Source organism: Carcharhinus amblyrhynchos, chromosome 27, assembly GCF_965287045.1.
Source record: "Carcharhinus amblyrhynchos chromosome 27, sCarAmb.v2.hapA, whole genome shotgun sequence".
In the NCBI taxonomy this organism is placed as follows: Eukaryota; Metazoa; Chordata; class Chondrichthyes; order Carcharhiniformes; family Carcharhinidae; genus Carcharhinus; species Carcharhinus amblyrhynchos.
In genome coordinates, this window is record NC_137350.1 from 33691512 (window position 1) to 33714472 (window position 22961).

A 22961-nucleotide genomic window follows, 5' to 3' on the forward strand; every position below is an offset into this window, starting at 1 on the left:
TTCTATTTCCCCCAGGGCCATTCCTGGTGTGAAGGAAGAGAACATAAAGAACATAAGAAATAGGAGCAGGAGTAGGCCATTTAGCCCTTCAAGCCTGCCCCGCCATTCAATAAGATCATGGCTGATCTGTCGTGGCTCAGTTCCACATTCCCGCCCTCTCCCCATAACCCTTAATCCCCTCGCTTATCAAAAACCCATCATCCCGCGTCTTCAAAATATTTAGCGAGGTAGCCTACGGACAAAACAAAACACATAGTTGCTGTCATTGTATAAATTTATTTGTGATAATCAATCTCTCCCGCAAGATTAGAGGATTTTCTTTTTACAAAATATTTGTTTTAAAAATTGTACAATACACTATTTACATATTAGTGCAGTGGTACAGTTTTTTTCCCAATATTTACAGGAGGTGCGGATGCATTTACATACATATGGATACACAGATGAGTAAACATATGTACATATATACCAGATATACATATTTCACTTTATATAGGCTCATGTGCACACACGCCTACACAGCACGTGCACACTTCAGTGCATCTGGGTCACAATCCTGGAAGAGCCTACCTCACAGTATTGTGGGAACTCCTTCACCACATGGTCTGCACAACACACAGACCCACCGCTGCCCTCTCAAAGGTGAGATAAGCAACAAATGCTGGCCTTGGCAGCGACATTCTTGCAAAATGAAATGTGAAGTAAAAACCTACATGTGTGCATGAAGCTCGGTTTTAGAGGCCTTGAAATCTATCGTATTCATAGAAACCCCATAATGCAGAAAGAGGCCATTCAGCCCATCAAGTCTGCACCGACCACAATCCCACCCAGGCCCTACCTGCATATTTTACCCGCTAACCTACATACCTCAGGACATTAAGGGGCAATTTTAGCACGGCCAATCAACCTAACCCACACATCTTTGGACTGTGGGACGAAACCGGAGCACCCGGAGGAAACCCACGCAGACACGAGGAGAATGTGCAAACTCCACACAGGCAGTGACCCAAGCCGGGAATCGAACCCAGGTCCTGGAGGTGTGAAGTGGCAGTGCCAACAACTGTGCTACCGTGCCGCCCATGTATTAATGATTGACTCGGGTTATAATCAATTACAAGTGCCCCTGTCTTGATATGGTACCCTTCATAAAGTGTGACACAAACTAAGGATTTAAAGGAAACTTCACTGATGAATTTGCGGAGCTGATGTCCAGTTCAGTGATTTTCGAGTGCAGAGTCAGATCAGACCATCAGACACAGCTGGGCAACATCTTACAACATAGATCATTACAGCGCAGTACAGGCCCTTCGGCCCTCGATGTTGCGCCGACCAGTGGAACCAATCTAATGACCCTCTAACCTAAACTATTCCAATATTATCCATATGCCTAGCCACTAACCATTTGAACGCTCTTAAAGTTGGCGAGTCCACAACTGCTGCAGGCAGGGCACTCCACGCCCTTACTACCCTCTGAGTAAAGAACCTACCTCTGACACCCGTCCTATAATTACCACCCCTCAATTTAAAGCTATGTCCCCTCGTGTTAGCCATAAATCAGCATCACAGAATCCTACAGTGCAGGAGGAGGCCATTCAGCCCATTGAATCTGCATATTCCCACCCAAGCCGGATCCCCACAACCCCAAGCATTTACCCTAGCTAGTCCTGCAGACACTAAGGGGCAACTTTAGCAAGGCCAGTCCACCTAACCAGCATATCTTTAAACTGTGGGAGGAAACTGGAGCACCCGGAGGAAACCCATGCAGACAAGGGGAGAATGTGCAGACTCCACACAGACAGTGACCCAAGCTGGGAATCAAACCTGCTGTGAGGCAGCAGTGCTAACCCACTGTGCCACCGTGCTGCCCAGCGGATCCTATGTGGCCCAGAGGCTTATGATCAACAGTGAGCAAGATGGCTGCCAGGTATTCTCATGGCCACGGATGTTCTACAATCAGAGGATTGTGAGAGAGAGATCCAAGCTTTGCTTTGCGGGTTTTTGGGGTAAGAATCCTGCTCCCTCCAACATAAGCCATAGACCCAAATGAATATTAACCCAAAATGTAGCGCTAAGCTGCTTCCTGGTTGTGTTTGCCTGGCAGAAACACACAGCTGCTTCCTACTTGGGCTGTTCACTTAAATTAACATTAAGTGGACCCAACACTCACATGTAAAAGGATCCCATTGCCTGCCAGTTGAAATACACTCCTGTTTACACTCTTCAGTTCCCACGCAAATAACTTGGATAATTTTAACTTTCTGCCCACTCATTTTCTAAACATAGCTCCCACGTCTACAGCCTCAGACAAGCATGCACACAGACACATACATATATAAACACACAGCTACAAGTACACGTGTACCTACATCCACATGCAGATACATACGTACCTACAAACACACGCAGACACATATGCACGTACCTACAATCACATACACAAATACACGTACCCACAATCACACGCGGATATGTGTACACATACCTACACATGCAGATATAAACACACGTACCTACTAACACACACAGACACACACACACACCTACGAACACACGCAGACACATACACATGTACCTACGAACACACGCAGACATACACACGTACCTACAAACACACACAGACACATACATATGTACCTATGAACACACACAGATGCATACACATGTACCTACGAACACACGCAGACACATACACATGTATCTATGAACATACGCAGACACATACACACGTATTTACGAACACATGCAGACATACATACATACCTTACACACGCAGACACATATACACATACCTACAAACACTAACAGATGCATACACACACCTACAAACACATGCAGACCCGTACACACACACACCTATAAACACACAGATACGAACACACATGCTTAGAGACACATGCAAATATATGCACACATAGCTATAAACTAACGCAGATGCGTGCACCCACAGCTAGAAACACATGCAGGTCCATAAACATATACCACAGACACACAGATGCATAAACACATGCCTACAAACACACAGAAGCATACACACATATCTACATACCTGGTCGCCACACTAACAGAAGAATGTGGAGGCTTTGGAGGGAGTACCGAAAAGATTTACCAGAATGTTGCCTAGCATGGAGGGCATTAACTATGAGGAAAGGTTGGAGAAACTTTGTTCTCACTGGAACAATGGAGATTGAGGGGCGATCTGATAAAAATCTACAAGATTGTGAGGGGCATGGACAGATTGGATAGTCAGAACCTTTTTCCCAGGGTCAATTCCTATGGGGCATAGGTTTAAGGTGCGAGGGCAAGGTTTAAAGGAGATATACGAGGCAAATTTTTTATACAGGATGGTGGGTGCCTGGATCTCACTGCCAGGGGCAGTAGTGGAAGCAAATACAATAGTGAGTTTTAAGGGGTGTCTGGACAAATACATGAATAGGATGGGAATAGAATGATATGGTCCAGAAAGATAGGGGATTTTAGTTCAATCGGGCAGCATGGTCAGTACAGGCTTGGAGGGCCGAAGGGCTGGTTCCTGTGCTGTAACTCTCATTGTTCTTCGTTCTTTGTACAAACACACAGATGCATACACACATACCTACAAACACACACAGATGTATGCACACAATTCTAGAACTACACTTAGTTGCTTACATGCATACCTACAAACACACACAGATACGTACACACATACTACAAACACACACAGATACGTACACACATACCGACAAACACACGCAGATGCGTACACACATACCGACAAACACACGCAGATGCGTACACACATACCGACAAACACACGCAGATGCGTACACACATACCTACAAACACACGCAGATGCGTACACACATGCCTACAAACACACACAGATATGTACACACATACCGACAAACACACGCAGATGCGTACACACATACCGACAAACACACGCAGATGCGTACACACATACCGACAAACACACGCAGATGCGTACACACATACCGACAAACACACGCAGATGCGTACACACATACCTACAAACACACGCAGATGCGTACACACATACCTACAAACACACACAGATGCGTACACACATACCTACAAACACACGCAGATGCGTATACACGTACCTACAAACACACACAGATGTGTACACACATAGCTACAAACACACACAGATGCAGATAAGTACACACATGCGCAAAGAGTGCACAGTTGTAAGGGGCCAATTTTAGAGGCTGTAGTTACTCGTCATATTTTTCCCAAAGTCTTTTGAACTGAATATTTTGCTGCTGATTGGAACTAGTCTTACTTTAAAGAATCTTAAACTTTGCCGCGTTCAAACTGCACAAACATAAAATACAGTTCGAAGTGTGACTAAGTCTGCTCTCAGCGTCAGACTGAAGCTTTCCGGATATCAAGCACACATTTGTGATTCAGAGCTAATCTCGTGACATCTGAACATGAGGGCTATTGGAATGTCAGGGTGAAGTCAGCAGCAGATTATCATTCTGTAAATGGAGAAGGGTCAGCACTCCCAAAGACTGCAAACACTTGGGTGTGAAGGATTTTAACTTCCAACAGAATCTTAGTTAGGAGCTGCCTAAACACGCTCACAGGTTACGGTGAGGAGTGGCAGGGGGTGGGGGAGGGGTTAGAATTCCATTAAATGTCATGAACAAAGCAAGACAGAAAGTTATAACTGGTGATAAAATTAATTTGTCAGCCCTTGCTGAATAACGCAGTGGCACAGTGGTTAGCACTGCTGCCTCACAGAGTCCCGGGTTCGATTCCCGGCTTGGGTTAGTTGCTGTGTGGAGTTTGCACGTTGTCCTCATGTGTACATGGGTTTCCTCTGGGTGCTCCTGTTTCCTCCCACACTCCAAAGACATGTAGGTTAGGTGGATTGGCCTTGCTAAAATTGCCCCTTAGTGTCCGGGGGACTATGGGGTAATGGGTGGGATTATGGTCAGTGCAGACTCGATGGGCTGAATGGCCTCCTTTTGCACTGTAGGGATTCTAAGGAACACGGCCAAACATTGAATTCTCTATTCAGGTGGAAGTGCACTATCCAGGAAAAGAAATCTGTACAGTAATGGGTAGTGTAGGAAACATAGCAACAGGATTCAGCCCCTCAAGCCTATTTCTTTCTTTTCAATTAGATCATTATCTCTATCTTAATCCCACTTGCCTGCCTTAGTAACCCATCTCTAAATAGCCTAACCTAATAAAAGCTTATTAAATTTAGCTTTGACATTTTCCAATGACGTTTCAGGCTCAACCATTTGCCAGTTGGGGGGGGAGGGGGGGCAGTTCCAGGCTTCTATTACCCTCCGATATTATCAGATTGATGGTACAGATTGAATTTTAAGGTTACACCCCTTGCTCTGGTCTCCTTCACCAGAGGAAATACTTTCTCTCTATCGCTGGGTCCAAATCCTGGAGCTCCCTCACTAACAGCACTGTGGGTGTACCTACACCTCGTGGACTGCAGCGACTCAAGATGGAAGCTCACCACCACCACCTTCTCGAGGGTGATTAGGGATGGGCAATAAATGCTGGCCTAGCCAGGGATGTCTACAACCTATGAATAATTTTTTTTAAAAAACTAAAAGGTTTAATCATTTTAAACACCTCAATTAGATCATCACTTGACCTTCTAAACACAAGGTTTACATGCACTTATAACTTAATTCCTCCAACTCAGTTATGAGTCTAGTGAATCTGCATTGCATCTTACCAAGGCCAGTATGTTCTTTTTGTTTATACTATTGAAAATGTTAAAGGGTGAATCTTTAATGCAATCATCTTAGAGTAATAGAGTGCAGTGCAGGAGGAGGCCCATTTGAGTCTGCACCGGTAACAATTCCATCCAGGTCCTGTCACCGTAACCCCACGAATATACCCTGCTAATCCCCCTAACACTAAGGGGCAATTTAGCATGGCAGATCAGACTAACCCCACACACCTTTGGAGTGTGGGAGGAAATCCAAGCACCCGGAGGAAACCCACGCAGACATGGGGAGAATGTGGAAAGTCCGCACAGGCAGTGACTCAGGGCTGGAATTGAACCCGGGTCCCTGGCGCTGTGAGGCAGCAGTGCCCACCGTGCCGTCATGTGACGTTCCTTCCAAGAGAAGGGGTGAGGAGCCTGAATAAGATGCTTTTTCGATGTAAACTGAATGGGCTGAATGGCCTCCTTTTGCACTGCAGGGATTCTGTGGTAAGATGAGAACCCATTATCTCTGACTCAAATCAGTTGTCCCAACACAATGTATCCATTGAAAGTGGGACATCTCTTGGTAATTCTGGCAGCACATTAACGTGGCACAGTGGGTTAGCAATGCTGCTCCACAGCGCCAACGACCGGGTTCGATTCCTGGCTTGGGTCACCGTCTGTGCGGAGTTTCCACATTCTCCCCGTGTCTGCGTGGGTTTCCTCCGAGTGCTCTGGTTTCCTCCCACAGTCCAAAGATGTGCTGGTTAAATACACTGGCTAGGCTAAATTCTCCCTCAGTGTCCCCGATCCGGTGCCGGAGTGTGGGGACTAGGGGATTTTCACAGTAACTTCATTGCAGTGTTAACGTAAGTCTACTTGTGACACCAATAAATAAACCTTAAAACAGATGTGGCACTTTATCCAGTTACACGCTAGGCACTGGCATTGCAAGCTAGGAATAGGGATTCTAGCGAGGAGGCACTCCGATGCCTTCCTCTCCCTCCTCGAGCAAGGGGTCAATGTGAGTTTAATCAAAGTGCCTCATTTCAATGCCACTCTTCCAGCTGGGTGGAAGGTACAGAGGGGCTGCTGACAACAACGGATTGTATGATCCTCATTCCCAGGAAATGGCGGGATGGCTGGAGGGAATTGGTGCATCTGGGATGGATAGGGAGGCAGTGGACATATGTTGCAAGGAGCGTTTCTGGAACTCCGGACTCCAGAACGGGAAGTGGTACCCCTATATCTCCAGATCAGCAACACTGGCCTAACATCCTACTCAGAGTCCCAGTGTAAGTAAATAAGTTATTTATTAATCACAAGTCAGCTTACATTAACATTGCAATGAAGTTACTACGAAAATCCTCTTGTTGCCACACTCCGGCGCCTGTTCGGGTACACTGAGGGAGAATTTAGCATGGTCAATGCACCTAACCAGCGTGGCTTTCGGACTGCGGGAGAAAACCAGAGCACCCAGAGGAAACCCACACAGACACAGGAGAATGTGCAGACTCCACACAGACAGAGACCCAAGTTGGGAATCAAACCCAGGTCCCTGGGGTTGTGAGGCAGTAACGCTAACCACTGTGCCACCCCCGGCGCAGTAATTTCTCGATTCGCCTTGTTCATGAGTTCGCAGCCACTCACAGAGAACGGCAAGGATCAAGTTAAAAACAGCAAGCTTGTTTTTATCTACCCAGCCACTTGGTTAAGCTAGAGTTCAAAATTACGGATAAAACTGATCGGACTTTCAGCCTGAAGAAGGATCGAGCGGAAAAGCATTAGGAATGAGGAACTGAATGGGTAAAAAGGAAAATGATGAGGTTTGGGGTAGAGGCGAGATAGATTTGGTAACTCAGCTGCTTCTTTGGTTGTCGTACTTCAAGATTATCCTCCGACCCTGAGCTGTTTATTGGACCAGTCCTATTTCCAATGCTTTTTGTTGAAGATCCTACTTTTCTGATGGGTTAGTTGTCAATGGTCATGTGATTACCTATGGCTACAGTCCTATACATAAATTAAATGCCCATGTGTTTCCAAACACAGCCAATCAGCCAAACTCAACCAACTGAGACAAGTGAATTCAAGTGACAGACAAGCCAAGAACCTGAAGACCCTATTGATTAGAATTTGAGCTCTTCATTGCTCATTTAATCCAGCCATTAACAGCAGTCTAAAGATATTTTGATCAAATGTGCGTGTTTCCTATTTATTTCGGATTCTTCTGGCACTCAGTCATCTTAAGTTTGAGGATTCCTTTACTGTGCATTTTTAGAAGATGATGGAATTCCGTTGGCATGGAGTGGACGGATGGCTTGGGCAACTGATTGTCGAAGTAGTGATGTGACATGACCTTGCCTTCAATATTCTTTGCAAAGGGCCAGAACCCATAAATCCACACCTCTTCACAAAGTTCCACTGCAAGACTCGCAATGATGAGGCCAGTGGAGAGGCGTTTCACCTGAATGCCCCTCGCGCTCCAAAACTCGGTCAAGTGCTTTAAGTACGTGGGATTGAAGAAGACAACTTTCTGCTTGGCCTGAAAGTCCTGCAAGGTATAGAGAGCCCTGAAGCTGAGCCCCGTGTTCGTGGTGTAGGAGAAAGCAGGTAGAAGGAGAAGAGCATCATTGTAAACAATCAAGTTTGTGAAAAATGGTCTCCTCCGATCGTGGAGTTCTGAATACCTGTCAGAGAAAGCACGCATTGTTACTTTGCAGCATTTTTACCAATTCAATAGGTAGCTTTCCCTTTCTTGTCCTTTTCCATCAGCACTATTCCCCGCACCCGCTCCCAATCCCCACCACCGCCCTTCCACTCCCTTCAACCCCCTGCCATCCAACACACCACATTCCACACTCAAAGTGATAGCCATGCTAACTATTTCGAAGCTTCAATCCAAATCTATTAGACACAGGCAAGAAAGTGATTCCTGGCCTGTGCACTGCTGTGTAGGCCCTTCCACAAACAACCTCACAGAGCCATCTTTCAGAGGAGAGATTGAGCCAAGGTCCTGTCTGTCTGTGTGAAAGGTCCCGTAACACAATCCAAGGATAATAAATAAGCTTTCTCACTCTCTCTCTCTTATTTCAATTTCATCTGTGCGGGGTTAGGTGGATTGGCCATGCTAAATTGTTCCTCGGTGTCAAGGGGATGATCAAGGTAAAGGTCGAGGGTTATGGGAATAGGGCCTGGGTGGGAAAGTGTGAGGTTATACACTTTGGAAGGAGGGATGAAGGCATAGACTATTTTCTAAATGGAAATCCGAAGCACAGAGGGATTTGGGAGCTCTTGTTCAAGATTCCCTTAAGGTTAATATGCAGTTTCAGTCGGCAGTTAGGAAGGCAAATGCAATGATAGCATTCATATTGAGAGAGGGCTAGAATACAAGAGCAGGGATGTACCTCTGAGGCTGTATGAGGCTCTGGTTGACCTCATTTGAAGTATCGTGAGTAATTTTGGGCCTTGTATCTAAAGAACGATGTGCTGGCCTTGGAAAGAGTCCAGAGGAGGTTCAAAAGAATGATCCCTGGAATGAAGAGCTTGTTGTATGAGGAACGGTTGAGGACACTGGATCTGTACTTGTTGGAGTTTATGAGGATGAGGGGGGATTTTATTGAAACTTACATGACACTGCGAGGCCTGGATAGAGTGGATGTGGAGACAATGTTTCCACTAGTAGGAAAAACTAGAACCAGCTGCCTCACACTAAAGGGACGATCCTTTAAAACAGAGATGAGGAGGAATTTCTTCAGCCAGAGAGTGGTGAATCTGTAAAATTTTTTGCCGCAGAAGGCTGTGGAGGCCAGGTCATTCAGTGTCTTTAAGACAGAGATAGATAAGTTCTTGATTAATAAGGGGATCAGGGTTATGGGGAAAAGGCAGGAGAATGGGGATGAGAAAAATATCAACCATGATTGAATGACAGAACAAGTTCGATGGGCCGAGTGGCCTATCTCTCCTATGTCATATGGTCTTATGGAACTGTCGTCATAGGCTTGATAGGCCAAATGGCCTCCTTCTGCACTATAGGGATTCTCTGAATCTATGCCAAATTTCACCCTATGGCTGGAATTTTCTGATCTCATAACCCCCACCACAATTGACAGCGAGAACGGAGAATTTACCGCTCAGCCAAATCTCTGTTCGCAGCAGCGGGGCCGGAAAATCCCATCCGTGAGTGAGGTCAGAGAATTCCTGCCGATACATAAAGTTTAACACTGAATTTTTAGTGTCACGAGTGGGCTTAGTCTTCAATGAAATAACTGTGAAAATCCCCTCGTCACCACACTCCAGCACCTGTTTGGGTACATGGAGGGAGATTTAGCATGGCCAATGCACCTAACCAGCATGTTTTTTGGATTGTGGGAGGAAACTGAAGCACCCAGAGGAAACCCACGCAGATACGGGGAGAAGGTGCAGACTCTGCATAGACAGTGACCCAAGCCGGGAATCGAAGGGAGGGTCCCTGGTACTGTGAGGCAGCAGTGCTAACCACTGTGCATATGCAGATGCAAGCCCAGTTACTTACACAATGCTTTGAAACCTTTATTGACTGATAGGATTTACTTATTCTACCAGCCTGAGATACTAAAATTGAAGGATCCCATGGAATATTATACATAAACAACCACCAATAAAGACCCAGGTGACTCGAGTAGATCTAACTCTTCTTACTTAGCTTCTGGTTTCAATCATACAATCACCAATTAAAGGATGATTATGATATCTTCATGGATTCCTACTGCTCACAAGGCCCTCCTTGTCAGTTAGCCTCTGGGCAAACAGTGAGTCATCCTTAAATTTGCCCCCTATTTTGAATAACGAAGGAAGACTGAGCTTATCCCTGATGTTTAATCCACGGGTTAAATCGGAATCTCTTTTGTTGTGGCAATCCCGACATCCTAACGTGTGCCAAAACATTTATTTTTCCTCATTTTCCCATGGAATGTGGGCATCACTGGCAAAGCCAGCATTTGTTGCCCAACCTAAATTGCTCTCGAAAAGAGTGGCTTTTAGGTCACGGGGCAGTTAAGAGTCAAGCACATTGCTGTGGGTCTGGAATCGCATGTAGGCCAGGCTGGGTAAGGATGGTAGATATCCTTCCCCTAAAGGTCATCAGAGTATTACCTGGTCCCAGTTACACAACCCACCAACTATCCCTTTGCCCAACAGAAGCAATGGAAGTATCTGACAAGAGGCAGCTGGTGAAGGCGCCCACTCACCTCTCCGCAATGATGCTTGGATTTGCTGTGACCAAGTTAGTTTTTGTTCCCACGTCTTGGCTGAATGCCCCATCTATAGGTGGGAGGTTGCACCTGGAAAAGAACATGAACACTCAGTTGAAGAACTCCGCAGAATGGCTGCTATTCCTGACTCCGTCAAACTGTAAAGTTATATTCACCACTCCGTGAGTGTCCCGTGGATGCCAACTAGCATCACGAGATTCTTACAGTCCCGGACCATCAGAATGTGAAGGTAACGCAGGGTGAGACAGAGCTGTTGGATGTTCAGTAATGTCCCAACCTCTCATCATCAAAAATACATCTCCACTGACCGCACCCTCTGCAATTTCCCAACTTGGTAATTATAATTATAGAAACAGGATTTGGCAATTCAGCCTCCCAAATCCGCTCTGTAATTCAGTGAGACGGTAGCTGGGCTGCAGCTTAACTCCATCTACCTGCTTTGCCTCCATACCTTTTTACAACATGATATGGAGATGCCGGCATTGGACTGGGGTGGGCACAGAAAGAAGCCTCACAACACTAGGTTAAAGTCCAACAGGTTTATTTGGAGTCACAAGCTTTCACAGCACTACTCCTTCATCAGGTAAATAGAGATTAGTTCATAAACAAATGCCGTTTTTGTGAACTAACCTCCACTCACCTGATGAAGGGGTTGTTATCGGACAACAAATTTTATGAAATTGGGCACACAAAATGGAAGCGAACTAAAGCTATCCTCAGAGCCCGCCACTAAAATCACAAAGTAACAGACACTGATCAGTAGGCGAGAGCATGTTTTTAGAATGCAAATGAGGGCTAGCAAATAAGGGAAATTGGACAGGATGGCACCTACAGGAACTAAATTAAAGAACACATCCCCACCCCACCAAAATCAACACTTCTAAACCAGTCAAACAACCCATGGAGACACCTAAAATTAACACAGTTAAGGAAAGGTCCCTGGCCCCTCAAACCTCTTTGAGATCAATAACACACCTATGGTTCAAACCCCAGAGATTCTAGACCATTGATAACCAACCAGACAAAAACGATTAACACACACCTAAAACAATTGCTCCAACACTCGAAAACATCGAAACAGGATGGCTGAAGTCAAATACTGTAAATAAAGGATTAGCGTTTGAAATGCGAAGTTCAGGTATAACTGTAGCCCGTTGTGGGGGAGTCTTTAGAGCACTTTTGGGACAGTCCGATTGTATGCCCTGATTGTGCTTCTCCGTCGATGTAAAAAGAAAATAAAGCTGTGCCGTTATTGAACTTCACCCTGAGTCCGCAGTGGTCATTTCGCCCACTTGCGCTAACAGAGTCGTGTCCAAAAGCTTATAATTCCAAATAAACCAGTTGGACTTCAACCTCGTGTTGTGAGACTTCTTACTTTTATACCCAGAGCAATCAGAACCCTCCTTTGTCCTTCGAGGTGGTAGAGGCGCTAAGTTTGGAAGGTGCTGTTAAAGGAGTCTTAATGAGTTGCTGCAGTTTTATATTTATATAGATTTATATAGATGATCTGGAGGAGGGAGCTGAGTGTAGGGTGACGAAATTTGCTGATGACACAAAGATGAGTGGAAAAGCAAATTGTGCGGAGGGTGTGGAAAGTCTGCAGAGGGATCTAGATAGGCTGAGCGAGTGGGCGAGGACCTGACAGATGGAGTATAATGTTAGCAAGTGTGTGGTTATCCACTTTGGCAGAAGTAATAGTAGGAGGGATTACTATTTAAAGGGCGAAAAGCTGCAGCATGCTACGGTGCAGCGGGACCTCGGGGTCCTTGTGCATGAGTCGCAAAAACCCAGCTTGCAGGTGCAGCAGGTGGTCAGGAAGGCGAATGGGATGCTGGCCTTCATAGCGAGGGGGGATTGAATATAAAAGTAGGGAGGTCTTGCTGCAGCTGTATAGGGCATTGGTGAGGCCGCAGCTGGAGTACTGTGTGCAGTTTTGGTCGCCGCACTTGCGCAAGGATATTTTGGCCTTGGAGGGACTGCAGAGGAGGTTCACTAGGCTGATACCGGAGATGAGGGGGTTGGACTATGAAGAGAGACTAAATAGACTGGGTCTGTACTCGTTGGAGTTTAGAAGGATGAGGGAGGATCTTATAGAGATGTATAAGATAATGAAGGGGATGGATAGGGTAGAGGTAGAGAGATTCTTCCTGCTCAGAAAGGACAACAGGACTAGAGGGCACAGCCTCAAGATAAGGGAGGGGCAGTTTAGAACGGAGTTGAGGAGGAACTTCTTCACTCAAAGGGTGGTGAATCTCTGGAATTCTCTGCCCGTTGAAGTGGTGGAGGCTACCTCGCTAAATATATTTAAGGCACGGGTAGATAGGTTTTTGGTAGGCAAGGGAATTAAGGGTTATGGGGAGAAGGCGGGAAAGTGGAACTGAGCCACTTCAGATCAGCCATGATCTTATTGAATGGCGGGGCAGGCTCAAGGGGCTAGATGGCCTACTCCTGCTCCTACTTCTTATGTTCTTATGTTCTTAGTTGTAGATGGTACACACTGCTACCACGGTGTGTCAGTGGTGGAGGGATTGATTGTTTGTGGATGGGATGCCAACCAAGCGGGTTGTATTATCTTGAACGGTGTCAAGCTTCTTGAGTATTGTTGGAGCTGCATTCATTAGGCAAGTGAAGAGTATTCCACCACAGTCCTGACTTGTTCCGTCTAGATGGTGAGCAGACTTTGGAGAATCAGGAAGTGAGTTACTCACCATAGAACTGCCAGCCACTGACCTGCTCTTGGAGCCACTGTTTATATGGTTGCCTTAGTTCAGTTTCTGGTCAATGATGACACTTAGGACTTTGATGGTAGGGGGATTCAGTGTTGGTCAATGTCGAAGGGAGATGTACTTGCTGCTGCAGATAGTCATTGCCTGGTGCTGATGTGGCATAATTGTCACTTTCCACTTACCAGCCGAACCTGAATATTGTTATGGTTCTGCCGCAGAGGCAGCTTCAGTATTGCAAATGGTGCTGAATATTGACCAATCAACTGCAAATATCCCTACTGCTGACCTTATGATGATGGGGGTTGCCATCGATAAAACAGCAGAAGATGGTTGGATCCCAGGATACTCCCCTGGGGACTCCTGCAACTATGTCCTGGGATTGAGATGACTGATCCCCAAATATCACACCCATCTTTCTTTGTGCCGGGCACGACTCCAACCAGTGGAAAGCTTTCCCCCGATTCCCTTCACTTCAAATTCACTTCCCTGATGATTCACCGTGTCAAACATTAATGTCAAAGGCGATCACTCTCACCTCACTTCCTGATGTCTCACTGCAGTACTGAGGGAGTGCTACATTGCTGGTGGAATCACCTTTCAGATGAGATGTTAAACCAAGGCTCCCTGTCCGCTGTGTCCTATTCAATATTTATCCCTCAATTAGCATGGCAAAAAGAACAGATGATCAGTTTTGTGGGGTCTCGCTGTTTGCATACTAGCGTTGGCATTTCCCGCATTATAATAGCGCCCACACTTCGGTAAATACTTCATTAGTTCTAAAGCACATTGGGGTAACCTAAGGTTGTGAATTACAAATCTCTCTCTCTTTCCCACTTTGCAATGTCGCACAGAAATAAAACCACTCGAGAGCTTTTGAAATCTTGTGTCAGAATCTGTTCTGATTTTAGTACAGAGAATCCTTGTTTGAGACACTGACATTCCAGTACAGCAGAACTCTGCGCTTTGTTTTGTTGCTCTGAGTTTTAATTGTTGGTCCTGTTCCCATCTCCCCCTCCCCCCGCCACCCGGGAACACAATCTGGTGAATGGGTTCATTCAGTCGGCAGAGCCAACCGGGATGCCTCGTTTGTTTCTGTGACACCTTACCGGAAAACAAAATCGGCCTGATCGATTTCAGCCCCGCAGCTGCTGTTGGCCAAAATCCCGCCGTTGCCAATGACTGCGCATCGCTTGTACTGCCGGCTGCTGAAGAATGATTCCTGCAAAGCAAGGCCAAGCCATCAGAGCAGGCAAAGGTCACGCGGCCATTCCTGTTCCAACAATCGACAATGAGATTGCACTTTCAACATTAGAGGGCATCGCCAGATGATTCAAAGGAGAATTCGCGGACAAAATTTAACAGCAAGCCGCATTTATGAACATTTTGTTCAGTCCATCACGTAAACCAGCTTCCCAATGCATTGTTTCCGTCTATACCTCCCGCCGTCTCGGGAAAAGCAGCCAGCATAATCAAGGATTCCACGCACCCCGGACATTCTCTCTTCTGCCTTCTTCCGTCGGGAAAAAGATACAAAAGTCTGAGGACATGTATCAACCAACTTTAAGCATTATGGTGAGTGGGCGGGTAAGTGGAGCTGAGTCCACGAAAAGATCTGCCATGATCTTATTGAATGGCAGAGCAGGCTCAAGGGGCTAGATGGCCCACTCCTGCTCCTAGTTCATATGTTCTTATGTTTTTAAGAACAGCTTCTTCCCTGCTGCCAGCAGACTTTTAAATGGACCTACCTCACATTAAGTTGGTCTTTCTCTACATCCTACCTACGAATGCAACACTATATTCTGCACTCTCTCGTTTCCTTCTCTATGAATGGTATGCTTTGTCTATATAGCGCACAAGAAACAATTCTTTTCACTGTATACTAATAAATCAAATCAAATCAAATCAAAATTGCAAGGACGTTTGTGAATGAAGCCCAGTCCATCACACAAACCAGCTTCCCATCCACTGACTCTGTCTACACTTCCCGTTATGCACCCTGGACACGCTCTCTTCCACCTTCTTCTGTTGGGAAAAAGATTCAAAAGTCTGAGAACATATACCAACCAACTCAGAACAGTGCCAGGGACCCAGGATCGAGGCCCGGCTTGGGTCAATGTCTGCGGAGTCTGTACATTCTCCCTGTGTCTGCATGGGCTTTCTCCGGCTACTCCAGTTTCCTCCCACAGTTCAAAAGACATGCCGGTTAGGTGCATTGGCCATGCTAAATTCTCCCTCAGTGTATCCGAACAGGCGCCAGAGTGCGGCAACTCAGGGATTTTCAAAGTAACTCCATTGCAGCGTTAATGCAAGCCTACTTGTGACACTAATAAATAAATTTTAAACTTCTTCTCTGCTGCTATCAGACTTTTGAAACAACTAACCGTATATGAAGCTGATCTTTCTCTCCACGCTATCTGTAATTGCAACACTATATTCTGCACCTTCTCCTTTCCTTCTCCCCTATGTACTCTATGAATGATATGTTTTGTCTGTATAGCACGCAAGAAACAATACCTGTCACTGTATACCAATACTCGTGACAATAATAAATCAATTCAAATTAAAGGTACGCGCAGGTAATCTAAAACCTGGTTAAAGAGGAGGGTTTTTGAAGAGCACCTTAAATAAAACAAAGTGGAGAAATTTTGGATTTCCTTCCAGAGAATTCCAGATACTAAGGTCCAGGCAGCTGAAGCATGTCCACAAATAGTGAAATGATAAAAGTCATGGATGGACCAGGGGGTCACAGAGGTCAGAGGTTCCAGAGCCATAGAACCCTACAGTGCAGAAAGAGGCCCTTTGGCCCATTGAGTCTGCACCGACCACAATCCCACCCAGGCCCTACCCCCATATCTCTACATATTATACCCACTAATCCCTCTAACCTATGCATTCCTGGACACTAAGGGGCAATTTCTTAGCACGGCCAATCAACCTAACCTGCACATCTTTGGACTGTGGGAGGAAACCGGAGCACCTGGAGGAAACCCACGCAGACACGAGGAGAATGTGCAAACTCCACACAGACAGTGACCCGAGCCGGGAATCAAACCCAGGACCGTGGAGCTGCGAAGCAGCAGTGCTAACCAGTGTGCTACCGCGCTGCCCGAGAGGCTCGAGAAGGATGCAGAGAGAGGGAGGAACAAGGACACGGAGGTATTTGAAAGCAAGCAGGATTTTTTAAAATCAAGATATTGCTGGACCAGTGTAGCAAGTCTGAAACTAGAGGGCATAGGTTTACGGTGAGAAGGGAAAGATACAAAAGTGTCCAGAGGGGTGATTTTTTCACACAGAGGATGGTGAGTGTCTGGAACAAGCTGCCAGAGGGAGTAATAGAGGCGGATACAATTTTGTCTTTTAAACAGCATTTAGACAGTTACATGGGTAAGATGGGTATGGAGGGATATGGGCCAAATGTGGGCAATTGGGATTAGCTTAGGGGTATAGAAAAAAGGGCGTCATTGACAAGTTGGGCTGAAGGGCCTGTTTCCATGCTGTGAACCTCTATGGCTCTATGAGTGAGTGAGCCCAGCGCATGAATTGGTCAGAGTATTGAGTACAGGAGTTGGGACATTGTGTTACACTTGTACGAGACATTGGTAAGGCCACATTTGGAGCACTGCATACAATTCTGGCCATCCCGCTACAGGAAGGATATTATTAAACTGGAAAGGGTACAAAAGGACATTACCAGGACCGGAAGGTTTGAATAATAAGGAGAGGCTGGGACTTTTTTCCCTGGAAGGTAGGAGAATGAGGGCTAATCTTATAGAGATTTCTAAAATCATGAGGGGTATAGACAAGGTGAATAGCCAAGGTTTTTTCCCCAGGGTAAGGGGGGTACAAAACTAGAGGGCATAGGTTTAAATTGAAAAGGGAAAGATGTAAAAGGGACATGCGGGCCAACCTCTTAATGCAAAGGATAGTGTTTATATGGAAGGAGCTGCCAGAGGAAGCGGTTGAGGCACAATTACAACATTTAACAGGCATCTGGATCAGTAAACGGGTTGGGAAAGATTTAGAGGGATTTGTGGGCCTCCAGACAGTAGCAGTGGAAGAATGTTTTTCGGAATGGAGATCTGTAGCTAGTGGTGATCTGCAGGGATCAGTGCTGGGACCTCTGTTGTTTATAGTATATATAAATGATCTAGAGGAAAATGTGGGTAGACTGGTTAGTAAGTTTGCGGATAACATACAGATTGGTGGAGCTGTTGATAGTGCCGGGGATTGACAGTGGATACAACAGGATATCGATTAATAGATTGGAGATTTGGACACAATAAAGGCAGATGGGGTTTAATCCGGACAAATACAAAATGATGCATTTTGGACGATCAAATTTAGGTGTAAATTATACTGTAAATGGCAGAACATTAACATACAGAAGGATCTGGGCGTGCACGTCCACAGTTCACTAAAAGTGACAATACAGATGGCCAAGGTGATTAAGGAGGCATATGACATGCTTGCCTTCATCAGCCTGGGCATTGAGTACAAGAGTTGGCAAATGATGTTGCAGCTGTATAAAACCTTGGTTAGGCCGCACTTGGAGTATTGCGTGCAGTTCTGGTAACCACACTGCCAGAAGGATGTGGGAGTTTTGGAGAGAGTGCAAAGAAGATTCACCAGGATGTTGCCTGGTCTCGAGGGGGTTGGTTGGGAGGAGAGGTTGAATAAACTAAGATTGTTTTCACTGGAAAGACAGAGGCTGAGGGGAGACCTGATAGAGGTCTACAAAATAATGAGAGACTTAGACAGGGTGGAAAGCCAGAGACTTTTTCCAAGGATGGAAGTGTCAAAAACAAGGGGGCACAGGTTCAAGGTGAGAGGGGGAAATTTAAGGGCGATGTGTGGGGGAGGTTTTTCACACAGAGAGTGGTGGGTGCCTGGAACACGCTATCAAAGCAGGTGGTGGAAGCAGGCCCATTAGCAATATTTAAGAGGTATCTGGGTGAGTACTTGAATAGAGAGGGAATCGAGGGATACAGACCAAGTAAGGGCAGAAGGCTTTTTTTTTAGTTTCGTTAGGGCATCATGATTGACACAGGCTGAGCTGTATTTTTCTTTGTTTTTTGTTATTTGGGCCAAACTTAGGCAAATGGGACTAGTTCAGTGTAGGCAAAGGGCCCATTTCCGTGCTGTATATTTTTATGACTCTATGATTCGATGAGACTTTTGTGAGAGTTAGGAAACAGGGAGCAAAGCTTTAGATGAGCTGGAGCAGAAGGAGGATGGAAAACTAAAGGCTGATCAGGAGAGCTTTCCGCTAATCTGGGAAGGAGGTAAGCCTAATGCATCATAAATGATAGTGAGGAAATCTTACCCCAAAATAAATAGGGCCAAATATATTTTGCTCCTTAACTCATCCAATTGCGGCACAGTGGTTAGCACTGCTGCCTCACAGCACCAGGTACCTGTGTTTGATTCCCAGCTAAGGTCACTGTCCAGGCGGAGTCTGCACGTTCTCCCCATGTCTGGGTGGGTTTTCTCTGGTTTCTCACCACCATCGGAAAGATGTGCTGGTTAGGTGCATTGGCCGTGCTAAATTCTCCCTCAGTGTCCCCGAGCAGGCGCTAGGGTGTGGCCACTAGGCGACTCTGACACAGAATAAATTAACAAATAGATAAATCCCAGGCCTTCCGGCCCCCAGCACATCAGTTTGGCCAAAGCCAAGTTGTGCCTTGGCTCTTGAAGCTGAGGGGCAGTGGTGGAGTGGGCCAGTGGGTCTTTCCTTCCTTTCTGGTGTGGAGGCAGTACACTGAGGGTGTGTCAGATCCCTTTAGCCCTTTAGTTACAATGTGCTGTAACATGCAGCGAGACAAGGGCAATTTCAACATCTGCCAAACTGACACATCTGGCCTGGGAAAAAAATGAGCCTCGGATTTTTTCCACGAAACAAGTGAAGGAGGCACAGGAAAGGTTTTCCGACATTGCAGCGCAACCTTTTGTCGGGAATCAAACACTTTTGCCAACTACAGAACGGTGCAGCCCTGTCTAAAACGCAGCTCCTACCTTGGGAAAAATAGTAAAAATCGGCTGAGTGATTTTGAGTTTCTTCTTGGGCTCGGCATCGTATGTTAGCTCCGTCCCCACTGGCGTGTTCTTCTGAGTGACCAAGCAGTCGTCCACAGCATTACAGCACCTCTTTAGCTGTGATCTGAAAAATAGGCAGATATCAACAATCAGCCAACGCTAATTTCACAGCCTCAGCTGATTTCCAGATTAGCTTTTTACAGAGAAAATGAAATGAGGTCAGAACAAAAATAGAAACCTTAATTTCCTGTCTAATTTTCACCACCAGCTTTGTTCCAACCAAGATCAATGTGAACACAAAAACCATCACCTAGCCATTCGGATGGGGCTTTTTTTCAAGAACTTTCAGACTGAGCATTCACGTCAATAATTCCAGATTATAGCCATCGTTTCATTTCCTCCGGCAGATGGTGCTGATAATGGTTTCAATGTGATTGTTTATACTCATTTCCCCCCCGCACTATTTTTACTCATTCCAACACTCACACATTGCACCATTACCCTTTCCATCCATTAGTGATTGCTCTCCTCCATGCTGTTGCGGGCTTTGATGTCAGCCTTTAAATTGATCACAGCTTTTGACTTCAAGTAACCAGGTCAAGTCACGGAGTTCTCTTAACCAGCTGTTTTAATGCAAGTTATGTGCCAGTTACGAGCCATTGCCCAGAATTCAGGAATGCTCGAGTAGTTATAAGTTCACATTCAATTACATGTAATCAGCATATAACAATCAAGGTATAACAATCCACTCACTGTTATTGATTAAGATTACATCATTCATAAGATACAGATATTAAACTCAATCATAATCACCTCACACTTCTTAATTATAATATCCAATCAGTGTGAAGATTTAGTTATCAGTGATGTCCCAGTTTGCTTCAGTCTCTGTGGGTATCACTCCCTTTTTCTACTTCCAGGTCACTAAATTAATGAATTCTGTCAGACTAAAGGCCTTGGTGTTTATCTGTGAAGACTTTAAAAGGACCCTTTTTTTTCTCATAACAGCTGATGTGATTAAAGTCATAGAGGTTTACAGCATGGAAACAGGCCCTTTGGCCCAACTTGTCCATGCTGCCCTTTTTTTTAAACCCTAAAGCTAGTCCCAATTGCCCACTTTTGGCCCATATCCTTCCATACCCATCCTACGCATGTAACTGTCTAAATGCTTTTTAAAGGACAAAATTGTACCTGCCCCTACTACTACCTCTAGCAGCTTGTTCCAGACACTCACCACCCTCTGTGTGAAAAAAATTGCCCCTCTGGATTCTTCTGTACCTCTCCCGTCTCACCTTAAACCTATGCCCTCTAGTTTTAGACTCCTCTACCTTTGGGAAAAGATATTGACTATCTAGCTGATCTATGCCCCTCATTATTTTATAGACCTCTATAAGGCCACCCCTCAACCTTCTGTGCTCCAGAGAAAAAAGTTCCAGTCTATCCAGCCTCTCCTTATAACTCAAACCATCAAGTCCCGGTAGCACTCTATAAATCTCTTCTGCATTCTTTCTAGTTTAATAATATCCTTTCTATAATAGGGTGACCAGAATTGTACACAGATTTCAAGTATGGCCTTTACCAATGTCTTGTACAATTTCAGCAAGACATCCCAACTCCTGTATTCAATATTCTGATTAATGAAACCACGCATACTGAATGTCTTCTTCACCACTCTGTTCATCCGTGATTCCACTTTCAAGGAGCTATGAACATGTACCCCTAGATCTCTTTGTTCTGTATCTCTCCCCAATGCCTTATTATTAACTGAGTAAGTCCTGCCCTGGTTCAATCTACCAAAATGCATCACCTCGCATTTATCTAAATTAGACTCCATCTGTCATTCGTCGGCCCACTGGCCCAATTGATCAAGATCCCATTGCAATCCTAGATAACTTTCTTCACTATCCACGATGCCACTAATCTTGGTGTCATCTGAAAACTTACTAACCATGCTTCTTCCTATATTCTCATCCAAGTCATTAATATAAATGGCAATTAACAGTGGATCCAGCACCGATCCCAGAGGCACACCGCTGGTCACAGGCCTCCAGTTTGAAAAACAACCCTCTACAACCACCCTCTGACTTGTGTCATCAAGCAATTTTGTATCCATTTAACTACCTCACCCTGGATCCCGCGAGATTTAATCTTATACAACAACCTACTATGTGGTACCTTGTCAAAGGCCCTGCTAAAGTCCATCTAGAAACATCAACTACACTGCCCTCATTTACCTTCTGGATTACCCTTTCAAAAAACTCAATCACATTTGGGAGACATGGTTTTCCACTCACAAAGCCATGCTGACTGTCCCTAATCAGTTCTTGCGTCTCTAAATACCTGTAGATCCTGTCTCTCAAAATACTTTCCAACAACTTACCCACTACAGATGTGAAGCTCACTGGCCTGTAGTTCCCAAGATTTTCCCTGCAGCCCTTTTTAAACAAAGGCACAATATTTGCCACTCTCCAATCTTCAGGTACCTCACCTGTGACTATCGATGATTCAAATATCTCTGCTAGGGAACCAGCAATTTCCCCTCTAGCCTCCCACAATGTCCTGGGATACACTTCATCAGGTCCTGGGGATTTATCTACTTTGATGCACTTTAAGACTTCCAGCACCTCCTTCTCTGTAATATTTACAGTCCTCAAGACATCACTATTTATTTCTCCAAGTTTTCTAACATCCACGCTTTTCTCAACAGTAAATACTGATGAGAATATTTATTTAGGATCTCACCCATCTCTTCTGGATCTGCACGCAGATGGCCTTGTTGACCCTTAAGAGGCCCTGCGCGCTCCCTTGTTACTCTTTTGCCCTTGATGCATTTGTAGAAGGTCTTTGGATTCTCCTTTGCCCTATCTGCCAAAACAATCTTATGTCCCCTTTTTGCCCTCCTGATTTCTCTCTTAGCTCTATTCCTGCACCCGCTATAGTCTTCAAAGAATTCACTTGATCCCAGCTACCTATGCTTGTCATGTGCCTCCTTCTTCTTGATGTGGATATGCCAGCGTTGGACTGGGGTAAACACAGTAAAAAGTCTGACAACACCAGGTTTAAGTCCAACCGATTTCCACCTGACGAAGAGGTGGTGACTAGTGGGGTGCCCCAGGGGTCGGTGCTGGGGCCTCAGCTATTTACCATTTATATAGATGATCTGGAGGAGGGAACCGAGTGCAGGGTGTCGAAATTTGCTGATGACACCAAGATTGGGGGAAAGGCAAATTGTGCGGAGGGTGTGGAGAGTCTGCAGAAGGATCT

At 45.4% G+C, this 22961-nt stretch overlaps 1 protein-coding gene across 1 annotated transcript in view; it reads right to left on the minus strand.

Moving 5' to 3' along the window:
- Positions 1–7070: 7070 nt before the first annotated feature.
- Positions 7071–22961, minus strand: part of LOC145359041 (alpha-2,8-sialyltransferase 8F-like) — a 61467-nt gene continuing 45576 nt past the window's right edge. Inside the window, exons 5-8 of the mRNA XM_080213395.1 lie at positions 19677–19821; positions 14771–14883; positions 10915–11007; positions 7071–8376 (exon numbers count right to left, since the gene is read on the minus strand). Coding sequence (XP_080069521.1) covers positions 7902–8376; positions 10915–11007; positions 14771–14883; positions 19677–19821 — 826 coding nt within the window. The 3' untranslated portion in view covers positions 7071–7901. The remainder of the gene's footprint in view (positions 8377–10914; positions 11008–14770; positions 14884–19676; positions 19822–22961) is intronic.